Source organism: Podarcis cretensis (assembly GCF_951804945.1).
Source record: "Podarcis cretensis genome assembly, chromosome: 7".
NCBI lineage: Eukaryota > Metazoa > Chordata > Lepidosauria > Squamata > Lacertidae > Podarcis > Podarcis cretensis.
In genome coordinates, this window is record NC_137176.1 from 38,024,429 (window position 1) to 38,039,216 (window position 14,788).

At 39.8% G+C, this 14,788-nt stretch overlaps 1 protein-coding gene across 1 annotated transcript in view; it reads right to left on the minus strand.

Moving 5' to 3' along the window:
• The window catches only part of ZNF407 (zinc finger protein 407), a 347,724-nt gene that overhangs the window by 315,297 nt on the left and 17,639 nt on the right, over positions 1 to 14,788 (minus strand). The window contains exon 2 of the mRNA XM_079983722.1: positions 7,664 to 12,432. Coding sequence (XP_079839848.1) covers positions 7,664 to 12,365 — 4,702 coding nt within the window. The 5' untranslated portion in view covers positions 12,366 to 12,432. The remainder of the gene's footprint in view (positions 1 to 7,663; positions 12,433 to 14,788) is intronic.

Genomic DNA, 14,788 nt, shown 5'->3' on the forward strand with positions numbered 1-14,788 from the left:
TCTGCAGCTAACAGCGATCACATTCTATCAATCAAACTGGAAAATTCCAGTTTATTTAAATTATCCTGATAAAACTGAATTAACCATTAATTTAGCGGCATTCCGTATCAACACTGCATTCTATAAAGGGACCTATGAAAATAAAATAAATTTGAGTAAAGTCAGTCTACCTCCACATTAAATACAAAGTGTTGAAGTTGACGATCTAACTCACCAGTTTAAAGACTGATTAGGTAATATATAATGCCAAGACTAAGACTGGCTATGGTAAAGCAGTCTATTCGTATTTATATGTCCATTTTATTTCAAAAAGCTAAAATATCCTGCTGCTTCAGCCCCACTTTCATTTGGATTCTTTTCCCAACGGAAACATGTTAAATTTGTGCCAATTCTGTTGTCACTGGTGCTCCATGGGCTCTGACCACACACTGTTCTTCTTTAAGTGTCAAAATTCCAGCAATACTATTGGGCCCATTCAACCTTTATGCTCTGAAACACTTACAAGTTTGGGACCAATTTTGACGGTGTGCGAATCATTCCTTGCAATGTTACATTGATTTTTCATTACCAACAAAGATTGTAGCATCAACAGCAACATGCTGGGTTATGATTATCATTCTGTAATTTGAAAGATGTTGAATTACAGGTTATTAATAGTTAAGTCTCGTGCATTTTTTAGCAACTAGGCCAGTGTAGTTTAGTGGCTAGTGTCATATTATTACTTAGGAGACCTGGGTTCAAGTCCCTACTCAACCATGAATCTCACTGGGTGACCTTGGGCCAGTCACTATCTCTCAGCCTAACCTACCTCACAAGGATTTTGTGAGGACAAAATGGAGAGATGGGAATGGGGGGAACCATGTACACCAGAGAAAAGATGGGATAGAAATTCAATACATAAATAAATATTGGCAATGGTTTTAACAATCAATTCCACAACCCCAATTGCCCAACATGAAAAAATGCTTTGGAAACAGAGAGGAGTTCCAGCATGGGTTTGTGGTACAGGGCCAACTACTCACAAGAAAAATGTCAAACAAGGCTATTTTAAGAGTGTAAATTGTCACATAGACCAGGGGTGGGATGGGAAGGCTGATCTCTGATGATTTGCAACAAATCATCAGTTTGACATCCAACGATCTAAACACAGCAATGCCTAAAAGACTCCCCCCACCCCATGCCCTAAATTAGGCTGGTGAAACGAAGAACACTTGGGAAAAACCAGGAGTTCTACCCAGAGCCTTTTTTCCAGTTCTGGCACCTCTCAGGTGGCCACCAGTGCCATTATAAGAGAACAAGGAAGGCGTTGGTAGTAGGTTCTGACATCACTTTTTCTAGAAAAATAGCACTGGTTGTATCCAAAGCAGTGCTGAGCAATGCATCCATGACTGGACACATTAGTTGGCTACGTCCCCAGAAGTTGACTTTTTGTCCTGGGCTAATAATGCCCTCAGTTCTTAGTATATGCCAGCTATCCTGAGCTGCTATTTTGAACCTGGTCCTGGTCCATAGCCTTCTAGTAGAAACATGTAAGTTGATCTCAGAGAGCTGAAGCTTGCCCATCCCCGCCATAGAGCTTTGCCACTGTATGTCTTCCATTCCTTACCCTGTCTATTATCTATGGCTAAAACTCCCAACTATGCCTTGGCAATTAGTGCAATTTCAATATCTTTCCTACCTCTTAAATTAATTCAAAGTCCTTCCACTAAAATGTTGCCTTTTGTTTCAGTTTTTAGCAGAAAATAAGAGATGTTGAGAAGCCAGTTCTTGAGAAGCCAGGCTCCTCCCTCCATCAGCTGTTGCCTCAGGGCAACAGAAGAGAAGGAGAGAGACGGGATACAGTTACATTCCCATCCATGCAGTGGAAAGACTGGTACCTTTCAGCTCCTCTTCTCCTCGATGTTTCCATCCCAGCTGCTTCGTAGAAGAACTGGTACCTGAGTTTGCTTAAAACTGGTACCTGAGTTTGCTTATTTCCCCCTCCATCTCAATCCATTTTTCTTTAGGGTCATGTCTTTTTATACTGCAAGCTGCAGGGGTAAGGACTGTCTTGTTTTCATCAATCTGTAAACCACTCTGTGAGTCTTTTTTTTTTTGGCTGAAGAGTTGGGTTGTTGTTGTTTTTTTAAAAAAATCAGATCGATAATGACCCTTCACCTCCTGCATCCTCACTGCATCACTATCATTTTCTACATCAATCTCATAGGTCATTTTCACAACGCTCTCCTTTTGGCCGCCTTCCCTCGTTCATTGCCTCAAGTTTGTCTGCTCATTTGTGCAAGCTCATCTATGGTGTGCTCATTTCCTCCTTCCCTGCTCCTATTTTCATGACATCAAGACTAAAACTCCATCTCAAGTCCCTGAGCAAAATCAACTTTCTCCACAAAGCCTTGCCAAATCCATGGTAGCCAAAATGTTCTATGCTTCCTTCTTCCCAAGTTCATTATTCTCCTGTCCTCTTCCTTACACTTTTGTTTTATTTACACTGTAAACAGGCATCAAATTAGACCAGGAAATAACCGATTAGCAAATAAATGGATGCTAAGTAAGTTCTACAAATTGGGAGTTACCATTTCTCTTAATGGAATTTCCAGCTAATAACTGGTAAAAGTCAAATCCCAGCTGAATTACAAACATAACATTTCGTTAAAGGATCACACTTATTTTATAACCCACCTTTGAGAAGAGTTTTTACAAAATGGCTTCAGTTCTATCTTTCCTTTTAAAAGTTTGAGCAACTGAAAAACTAAACGCACAAACAACCAAAGTAAACATAGTGAAGCACACATCTCCCCAGTTTTGACTTTTCCATGACTACTATGCCATTTACTATCTACAGTGGTACCTCTGGTTACGTACTTAATTCGTTCCGGAGGTCCATTCTTAACCTGAAACTGTTCTTAACCTGAAGCACCACTTTAGCTAATGGGGCCTCCTGCTGCTGCCGTGCCACTGCGGCGCAATTTCTTTTCTCATCCTGAAGCAAAGTTCTTAACCCAAGGTATTATTTCTGGGTTAGCAGAGTCTGTAACCCAAGGTGCCACTGTATAGCTTTAAGACCTCTCACTTTTTCCCACAGAATGAATAATGTTTCAATATCTGATGTGGCCCTTATTTTAAGAGAGACGATTCCCATTTAGGCCACATATTCACAATCCAAAACCTTGATGGCTTCACCCAAAGTGCAGTTGCTCATAGCATATAAATGGGGCTACAAATTGAATAATAACAATATTTAATAATAATTTCATCTGCTGTCATAATTTTGTAGTCCAGGAAGACTACATTTTGTTGCTATTCGATCATAACTCTGCAAAGGTCTTTAGCTGTAAATTATCTTCAGAATCAATGGTGTTACTTAAAGCTTATGAAAAGGGAGATGGAAATGGAAGAGTGAAGTCCAGATCTTGATGAAGACAAATTACTTCGTACAGCTCTCATCTCAGAACCACTGTCCTAGCACCACTGAGCAGCAGAGATAGATTAGCCAACCCAGAGATTAAGGATCCCTTCTTGCATCATGTCAGCAACATGGGAACAATTTCCCCATAGCAAGATCCCTTTCTGCTTTGATCGTTGTCAGACAGTTGTCTCTGTACAGCCAGGGTAGGGCAGCTATGGTCCTTCAGATGTTGCTGGACTGGAACTTCCATCAGCCAGCTGATATTGTCCTATCTGGGCAACAACTGGTGGGAAAAGATCCACAAGACTGGCTTTACCCATGTGCTTGTAAGTACAGATGTTTTCATAGGCAAGTGAAATCTCACCATGTTCAAGCTGTTCCCAGACCACTGAAATAATGCAAGAAGGATCCCTAAATAAAGGGATTAAGGGAATGTTTTAAGAACATTTGAAGTCTCAACTGAATGGCTGTTCTATGTAGCCTGGAGTACAGAGAGTATGAAAGGTAGGTAGGGCCCATGTAAGCATTTTCCTCCCTCATTTCTCAATGTTTCTTAGTGTGTTTAAGTATACAGCACTAGTTAAGTCTCCATCGAAACCCTGCTTAGATTTTTAAATAAGCATTAACTCTGAATGCCACTTACAATTCAGTGTCACAGATTATTAAATCTATGTTTGCTACCAGTTTCCCTGCAACGTCTTTCTTCCCCCTCAACACATCCCCACTGTATGGTAAAACTGAAATGTTCTGGGAAATTACAAAATAATAGTAATGTTGCATTAATATTTTGAAATTCGTTTGGTGATCATTCAGAAGAGATCTTCATAACAAGAGATTTCTCAGGTCTCCAATAGTCCTGTACAACTACCAGAATGCCAAAAAAAAACCACCAAAAAACACACACAGTGGTTTAAGCATTTAAGCACATGAATACTGGAACACTGAGTCTTGAGCACATTAGTATCTCTGCCAAGCACATGATTAACCCTAACATTTGTGACTCCCACTGAAATCATAAGCAAGGAAAGCACAGAGATAGGTGAATATATATTTTCAGAATTCAGGCTGCTAATTAGGCATGCAAGAAGTTGAAAAGTCCTCTACCTCTAACCTTTCTGTTGTTTTTCTTGACACTTCCTCATTTTCACTTGTCAAAGTGTGATGGACTTGCTTGTTATCCACTACATTGTATAACCTCCCCCTTTGCTACGTGAGAAGCTTTGGAATCAGGGAAAGGAAACTCTCTTTATTTCCCACTATTTGGAATCACTAGTTATTGGTGAGGGGGAGGGGAGATTTTGAGAGAGAAACACTTTAAATAATGGCATGTAAAGAAGCAATCCTACACATGCTTTCCTAGATATAAATCCCATTGAACTCAATGGGCTTCACCTCTGAGAAGACATATGTAGGATGGTGGCTTCGCAAAGCTGCAAACCCATAATCACCTGCCTGAAAGTATGGCCTACTGAATTCAATGGGTCATACTTATACATAGACATATTGGATTGCACTGTGAAGCTGTTATACTAAATGCAGATGAACCCAGCATCTGCTTCTGCTGTTGGTTAGCTCCTTCCCCTTGGCCTGCAGGAGCATACATTGTGGTGCTCTTCCTTGGCCTCTCAATCTTGGCGTCCAAAACCCATTTATTTCTTTATAGAACTGCTTTTATTGTGCCGAAGATGGGAAGAAACATTGCATAAAACATTCAGTAAATCAGAAAATATGAAGAAGGGGAAGAAACCAGGAATTGGAGGAGGAAAAACCTCTTCCAGTTAACTATTAATAAAAATACCAGCATTACTATTTTATGTGCATAAGCAAAGTTATCAGAAAAGCAATTCATTTTAAAGGTGCAGTGAGAAAGAGAATAGATTAAAACCTCTTCCGTAACTCTTCCTCCCCCAAAATTATTTGCAAAATGAAATGGTAGATATGTGTTGTCACCCAAAAAAAGGTTCCTTTGCGGCACATTCACATCTAATGCAAAGCAGAATAAAAATACACTCATTGATAAGACATGCACAAGATGTTAAAAAGTGTGCTAACTTTTACTAAATGTTACAATCAATGATGTAACTTATGTAAGTAGGGTTGCTTTGTCATATATTGATAGTTACCTCACTTTCACATCCACATTAACTTGATTTTAAATGCAATTAATACATATAGTCAAGGAAGACTAATGGACTACATTCTGCACTTAACCTGGTGGACATTTTCAAATGGCACAAGTGACCAGTGCAAACCTATTTTGCATTGTAAACGACTAAATAAATCTTAATGGATTAAGAATGATCAGCTATCAACACACAAGGGAAATTAAGTGCTGAAATGCCTACATTGATTATTTTAAATTATTAGCCTTACTCTGTTCTTGAATTTGTATGCTTTTAGTGAGCTTTAACACATTTACAAGACTTATTGACTATAATTACAAGAGAATTCAAGTAATGGACACATCAATTATAAGCAACATGTCTTGACCAGACAGTTGCATAAAGAATTCTAAAGAGAGCTCCATTAGCATCTTCCCTGTAGTTTTATTCCATTTTATCTGCCTTAAGAGGGCATATAAAGGGCTTATAAAAACTGTTCTGACCATGTGAACAGTCTGTGCCATCGAAAAACTCATCACCAAATTCAATTTTTTTTAAAAAAAAAACATTTCCTGAAACGATCCGCACAAGTATAGAATTGGCTTGCTAAAAGAAGGCTGGGATTCCTAAGCTGATGATACTGATGGTTTGCAAGAATTAATACTTTAGTTACAAGAAGACACCTGAAGATGCCAGCTTTTTGCAACTGAATCTTAAGTACATAGCTCAGCCTCAGCTTTGCTTTCTTCTATGGAAACAAAAACTATTTCAGGATTACACCAAAGAATATTAATATTCTTTTATAATATTTTGCATCTCTTACCTTTTCATTTTCTTTCTAGTAACTGAGCACTAAGTTTCAACTACTGCATGAATTTAAACTATAGCTTCTATAATAAGCCATTATTTAAAAGTACAGTAAAATAAACCTTACAGTTTTAATGAAAATATGTTCATTGAAATGTGAATTTATTATTCAAATCCACTCATAAATTCAACCCAGAGAGACACCACTTGTCTAAGCAGAGCTCAGTGATTTAGAAAAGCTGTCTATTTAAAATAAAGAATGTATGGCAGGTTTATAGAAACATAGCAGTGAATTTTTACATAAATTTAGAACTGCAGCTTATGCATTTTCGACAAAAGTGTTGTTTTAAATTTTTCCACTTAATATAAAACATAAAAAGAGAATGGAACATGTGGCACAGCACAGAGTCTAAATCACCAGGCCCAAATTTCACAGGTGCTGCGTTGCCTCTACTACTGCCTTCTAAAATGATGGCCAAACTGCAATCCCATGATAACCATACATGCTTGTTTTCAAAAATCAACATTCTCTACACAGCAATGCAGCAACAAATACCCGCCATTCAACCATTAAATGTGAATGGTGGTTTCTGAATCCAAACCAGGTAAAGTAAACTATTTTAAGCATTAAGCTAGCATTGCCACCAACTTGTCAACAGGTTGCTGCTTTGGGCAAAGGAAGAGCCATAAAGGGTCATCACCTCCCATCCTGTAGGAGTGAATTTCCCATCACTAATTTTAATCATAAATTCAACAAGTGTGTGTTAGCAAGATTGTAGCCAAAACACACTGGGTCCCCTGGTCCAAGGTTCCCTACCCCTGCAGTACTGCCAGATCAGATGGCTCATTCTCCACACCTCAACATATCAGTAGCACTTAGGTAGTGCTTTCCCTTATGGTTTGACTGTCACAACACTAATCAGAACTGTCTAGAGAAATGAAGGAGGGGGAAGGTATAGATGGAGGCCATTTTTATTTTTTAGAAACAAGTTTGCAAGCAACTCTAGATTAGGCAAACAGTTATTTGAAAGGTAAATGTTCTCCAAATCATATTCAGATAATAAGCTGAGATCTGATTAATGAATTATAATGAGTCTAGGGGATATAATCTGTAAGAATTGTAGTGACAAAGAGAAGATCACACTCAAGAACTTTCAAGAAATTGTGTTTAAATTCATGCTCCTTGGCTACTAAAGAGTACTCCTGAAAACAAGCAGTGTACATGGGATTAATATAAATTTGAAACTCTGGAGTAATTCATGATTTAAAAAATAACGGCAGCAAGGAGTAGCAAGGCCTTAACTCAACTTCCATTTGCAAAGCACTACCTGCACCATTTGTTGATACATACCTGTATGGGTTCGTATGTGAGCCAGAAAGGCCATGGAATTGCTACTTCTGCACATCTTCCCGCAGTATTTGCAAATATTGCCTTTATTTTCTTCTCTCTCTCGGTTGATTTGCTCAGTATCTTCAACAATGTATTTGTTGACTTCCCGGAGCAGCTCTTCATGTTGTTCTTTAATATGAAGAAATAAATTTTGCTCCGAATCAAAAGGCTCTGTGCACTTAACACATTTAAAGGTGGCGCCCCCTTCCGGCAGTTCTTCGACACTTGCTTGTTCATTTCTCATGTGGCCCGCACTAGCTAAATGCTGGTGCAGGTTACTTTCGGTATAAAACGACTTTCCACACAGTAAACAATGGAAATGTTTCTCTTTTGAAGGATGTTTCATAGCTATGTGAACATTCAGGCCACTCAAGCCGTCTGCTAAAAAGCCACAGTCATCGCAGCGAATGCGTGTCGATTCGCCAAGCGGCTGCCCTTCTGCTTTCTTCTTCTTTCCACCACCTTGTGGGACATCCACTTTCAAAGCTCTCAGCCCACTCAGGTTCTGTCCATCAGCAATGTGATCAATTGGCTCACAACCATCTTCATGGCTTTTTAATTTTACTATAGAGGAATCAAACTGGCCACAATTTTGCACTGCTATCTCCTCCTTCACTCTGCCCTCAGCACCGGCAAAAGCATCCGATGCCTCATTACTTTCTTGAACGCTTTCAACTATTGAGACCTCTGAACCCCAAATATTGTTTAATGATACTTCGACCTCATGTTGTTCAGCTGACAGAGTTCCTTCTTCCTCTATAGAAGAACTCTGCTGGGTCATTTTCTGTTCCTGTAAATTATGTATAGTTTTCATAGTTCCTTCAATATTTTCATCAATAGTTTGTTGCTCTAGTGTGCAACATGTTTCTGAAATGATGGGCAACTGAATTTCTTCATTTTTCACTTCTTCAGCAGCTACTGCAATACTCTGAAGTTCTCCTTCAGAGTCTTCCTCCATCTTATTTGAGATCAAATTCATATCTGGAGAATCTTTGCTAACAGCTAAGTTTTTACTTCCAGTTTCTATGGTAAAATTAAAATTTGACGTGACTGTTCTTTGATCTTCCACATTTTCCTGCAGGACACAATGAACTGTTTCTTTAGGTGTGAACACCTCATGAACCTCAACTACAGCTTTTGGAACATCTTCTTCATTGGCTCCCTCTTCCCTGCCTTGGTCAACTCCATCATTTGTCTCAACATCTACAGTATCGGCAACATAACCTTCTTTGGGAACCTCTGAAGGGGCACCATCTTCCGAAACCAAATAATTAAGGGCTTTCTTCACTTTCTGAGTGACCTGCACATCCAGACATCTCTCCTCAACGGTGTTTTGGTATTTTGTTCCATCCAGGATGATCTGAATTTCATCTGTGGGTTGCTGCTCCTTGCCAGTATTGGCCACATCTGTCTCCTCTCCAGAGGTGTTGCATACATAAGATTGCCTTTTTATTTTATGCTTCTCTGTTGCTGCATGCCTAATCATCTCTCGGCGAGTAACCGCATAATAGTCGCAGGCCATGCAATAGTATTCAAATTCTTTAGTGTGCTTGCGTTTGATATGTACTTCCAGAGAAGAAAATGAATGTGCAACAAAGCTGCAATGAGCACACTTGTTATCATTTGTGTTTAACGATCTTGTTTGAGCCAACGAGTCCCTAGCTTGGTTAACATTACCTAGTTCTGCAATTATATGCTGCTTTATTTCTGAAGGGTTCTGGTCTCTACCCAGTTCAGAAAGCTGAGGCACATTTTCACCTTGTACTTGTATAGCATTGCCCTGATCATTTCCCTGGCTTTCCAAAGCAGCATTGTCCAAGGGTGAACTGCCATGGTCAACAAGTTCATTCATGCCTCCTGGACTATTTATCTTCTTGCTACTGGCTTCAACATTACCTCCCTCTGGGCACACTATAATCTCTATGTTTTGCTTCCCATTGGCTTCCAAACGGCCTTTATGCTTCTTTGTAGCACAATGACGTTCCATATCACCTTTCGTTACAGTATAGTAATTGCATACTTTACATAAATAGCTGTACTGGTGGCTATGCTTTCGTCGAATGTGAACCGTCAGGTTTGTAACACTGGAAGCCAATAAGCCACAATGAGGGCATGTCCGAGAAATGGTGCCTTTCGGCCTTCCTCTCTTTTGCCCGCTACCCAGAACCAGCTCACTGCATTTCAGCATTTCACCCGATGGAAACAGTTCCTTGTTTATCGATACATTCTCCAATGTACAGAAGGGTAACGGCACGTTTTCATTTTCCGATACAGTCTTTAAACTGCCATAAGTAGAAGGCTCTGTTGCTTTTTTACCATCACTTCCACCTACACATACCCTTTCAATACATTCCTCAAAGCGTAAGCCAATATTATTTTTTCTGGCATTTTCAAGGTGTTTACTTCTCTTGATGTGTTTTTCCATTCCTTCTTTGCTTAATGAGTAGAGGTTGCATGCTTTGCAAAGGAAATGATATTCCTGAGCATGCCGAAGTTTTATGTGCCTGGTAAGAACTGAGGAAGACCTTGTTTTATAAAAACATTTTTTACACTGAAACTGAGTTCTGCTCAGGACAGACTCCTTGAACTCATTAGCAGGATGTATCACCAAGGGCTTGGGCATTTCTTCTGCAACCTTTAGAAGAACACTTGTCTCCACTAAAGTGCAAGCTGCTGTTTGCTGAGTCGCATTGCTAAGTGGGCGAACCGCATTTCCTTGAGCTGATAAACTTATATGTTGTTCAGTTGTGTTATGAACTGCTACTTCTTCTTCATTTAGAAAATACAAATGGCAGGTAACACAGCAGTGGGACATGCCATGCTCATCACGCATGTGCTCCCCAAAGCTTACCTCATTCAGGGCAAAAAATGAACACTGAGGGCAATTTATCTTGGAATCACCTGTGAAATGGTTGTTTTTTTGGTGGTGCAGTTGAAAGTCTTCCTTGGTTCCACAAGAATAGCCACATGTCTGACACTGGAATTTCAGCTCTTCTGCTTTATCTCTGTCAACATCCAATTCCAAACCTGTGTTTGGCAAAGTACATCCACAATGAGTACAAGGATGTAGACCCTTCTGGGCCTCAACAGCTTTCTTTGGAGAATTATCAAGTTCCAAGGTGATAGAAGAGCACGCATTGGCTCCATCTGGACCAAGTGATAGTGTTCCTGTGTCAGCTTTGCACAAATCCTCTTCAGTTTCTAAAACTTTTAGGTGCACCTGCGATGTATCGCATTGACTGAAGTCTGTCCTGATGCTGTGCTTTAAGGTGGAGTCAGGCCTGTTTCTCTTACCTATTCCCAAAAGATTATAGCGTTTTTTAATTTGCTGGTTTAATCTGAAAGAGCCACTTTGCTTGAAAGTTATTCTTCGGGAGAAGATATTTCTGTTATGGGGAAATCTATCAAGTATTCCTGTGGTGTTTGAACTGCTAATTGTCTCTTGACTACCTTCAGCAGGTTCTGATACATCTGGATTACATTTGGAGGGCCCTGACACTTCTAGCTTTTCAGAATGGGCATCACCATTTCCACCCACACTGGAGAAAAGCACTTCTTCATTGGTAGTGTTCTCTGTGGTTTCTGCAGAAATATTTTTTGATGACACCATTTCAACAAAAAGTTGGTGGCATGTTTTAAACTTCTTCAGCTTATTGCTTGAAGTTTTTAGTGGATTTGAACCTGCATTCCTTATTTTTGGTTTATTAAGTGCAGATTTTGCTTGCACATTCTTTTGCTTGACTAGGTACTGCTGTTTTTTATGAAACGGCTTTTTCGTTAGTATCTTGACAAATCCTCCCCGGGCAGCAAGATTTTGCCGGCGGAGGTGCGTCTTGCCAAGGAAATGAGCTTGTAGAAGATCTTTCTCGAAAGACTGAAAACCACAGAGATTGCAAAAATACAATCTAAACTGTCCAGCGGTCGGCTTGCTATGTGTTTGTAAAGATGGAGTGCATTCCGATTTATCAGTACAATGTAGGTTGACCTGTTGTTCGGAATGCTGAAGGTGGCTTTCTTGAATATGCTTTTCTAAATCTGGGTAAGTAGAAAAAGTCTCCTCATGAGGTTTGCACTTAGAAATGTTTTCAACACTGCTGGTTGCACAGCTAACACTGGCTTCATCGTTTTGAAAAGAAGATGTGCATTCTGGAAGGGGTGTTTGGTCAACTTGGGTATGCTCATTTTCCACATGTATTTCCTGTGTACTATTGTCCTCAGACTTGAAATCATGCTGCACGCATAAAGCATCACTACTTTGACAGGCACTTATAGCTTCGTCTTTTATAGTTTCATCTGTTGTATTACTTGTCCCATCAACACTACCTTCACACGTTGTGGCATTCGATAGTTTGCCTTCATTCTCTTCAGCATGTTGTACAACAGTAAGCTTTAATCTTTTTGAGACAGGTTCGTTTTCAACTATGTTTGTTGCCATACAGTCTTCAACTGCTGATTTGGATAATGGTCGTTTGGCTGTGGCGCACTCTTCATGTTTTTCCCCCGGGGTTTTCTGTCCTTCAGCTGAAAATGTGTCTATTTTTGAGGTAGAGAAAGAGTCGCTGTGAGCTTTTTCAGCTAACACGTTTCTAGCAGCTTCTTCTACTAATTCATTTTGTACATTCTCATCACCTTCATCGTTCTTCTGATTTTTTTCAACATCCATTCTTAATGAAGATTGTGTAGAGTACAATTCTAAATAAAACGATTTAGCTCATCTGCTGTATGGCTATCTAAAAAAAGAGAGAAAGGGAGAAAAAGAATGGATGGTTATTAGTTTCCTATGTACATAAAAACACGTAGAAATTTATTCTAATGCAACTAGTAACATGTTGAATACAACTTATTGTTTTAAAAGGCTATAGGGACATTGTTACATTGTTAGCTAATTATTTTGGTAACATTCTCAAAGCAAAACATGGTCATACCAATAATGTCTAAACATCTAAGGAAGGATTATCTGGTTCTTAAGAGGACAGTTGCACAGCCACTATGGAACAGAAAGTCTATCGGTGTGTACGTACAAGTCTCTCCTATTAGCACAGGATGCTCATCAATGAGAGAGGCAAATTTTGACTCTCTTTGAAAAACGTAATACTTTTAACAAGACTGCAGCCTTGAGATCCATTATTCTGAAACATGTAGCTGTTGCTTAGTTCCAGTGCTTGCTGATTTCAATAGGACTGTAGGCTTTAAATGGAACTACTCCAGAGCGAGTCGTTTCACAGCTGTGGCGTAAATAATGTGCCCATTCTGGGAATTCAAGTCTAAAAAGTGTGACCTTTGTTTTTGACAGCCCTGACACAGTACTCCAAGATAGCATGGCATTCAGTTAAAAGGGCAACGGAGAAGGAGGGGAGAAAGTATCCTTTCCTGAAATTAGAAGTTTCACAATTAAGAAACTAACTGTCCTCAAAATGAAGAAAATATAACTGCCTCAAAATGACAAAACTAGATTTAACAGGAAAATCTTAATAGTCCAGTTAACATGGCTGTCACTACCATGGAGATTATAATGGCATAAGTAGCTGGGATCCCTCCACTCCTAGGAGGAAAATAGACAATAATGGCAATAGGAACAAAGAATTGACAAAATAGCATCACAGAGTTCCTAAGAAATTCGTCTCCCAACCACCAATCACAACATTGTTCCCAGTGCTTCCTGATTAGGCATGCAGGAAATTCACAAGCTGACATGCAGAAGATAGCCAATATGATATTTTCCATATATGGTTGGACTCAAACTCTCACCATCCACAGCCAGTATGGCCAGGGATCATGGGAGGTGTAGTCCAATAACCCCTGGAAGGCACCATACCACCAATATACAGCAACAGAAGGTACACAGCCATTTAACCCATTCCAAACCCTGACCTACATGCACAGCACAAATGCCAGGAAGAACCAATAATTCTTCTATCACAAGTTGATTAAAAAATCAGGGTTCTCAACTTCTGGCAGCCCAAGCAGCAGCCAAACCACCACCATTTTGCCAGGGACAATGTCATGCAATACAAAGGGGTTGCCAGGTTTTCCTTTAATTCTGCTGTCAGCCTTGGAAAAAAACCAACAACTTGAGGTACTTCTTATATTCACAAAGTAGATTAGTTTTTGACAGAGCACTTGATACAGAATCAACTGAGTAGGATTCTGCAGTGATTGGGGCACACATGATTTCTCTTCAGACCAAACACATAAACAGATGTGAGAAGATCATTATCTTCTTCCAGTTCTAGGATTTGCCTCCTGGAAGGCTAATTCTCCAGAGCACACAACAAAAACTAAATTGAAGGCAACCGTGCTAGTACATAAAGAAATATGGAAAGAACAGCACTAGTAAAATACTTAAACTACCAGTAAAATGTATGGCCAGCTAAAGAACTTAGAGGTAGTAAACAAGTAGTGATCTATCCGAAAAAGAGTTGCTTCCTACTTTTATTTTTTAAAAGTCCTAAAGGTATTACACTTATTGTTGCCCTTTCAATTATTTCTAATGGACTAACACAGCTGCCTGCATTTTTATCTGTTTTCAGATAAATTACTTGGTGGTTTTCTAGTCACACATCTTGCTGTCTCCTACTGCCGACCTCCCCTTTTAAGCACTGGCTTCAGTTTAGAAAACTCTGCACATCCTTCTAGCTGCAAAAAGAGCTGTGGGGGCACTTGATCTAAGGGTGCTCTGTGAACCGCATTGGAGTGTTATTCCCCGAACCAATGCTGTACTATGTCTGTAATCATTATTCCTCTTCTGTTAGATATGCCACCATAATTAGTGAAGGCCAGCACACAAGGGAGCTAGTACAGCCTTTCCAGACTTCTGTGCTACCTTGCACGATGGGGCAAAAGCCAGGTTGCTCTGGTTAGCCTACCAGAGCTGACATATATAAAAAACTTTTTTTGGTGGTGGGACTGGGTGTGCTGAAGAGAAGCGCTGAGCAAAAATTGCTGCTGTTTTGCCCTGATGCAGTACTATGTACCAGCTCAGTGATGTTCTGGGATAATCAGCCTAGCATAGGTGGCTAAAGCCATGTGCTGGGTACCACACAATGGGCTGCAAGTGCATCCACCCATTCCTGCAGGCCAGGCTGC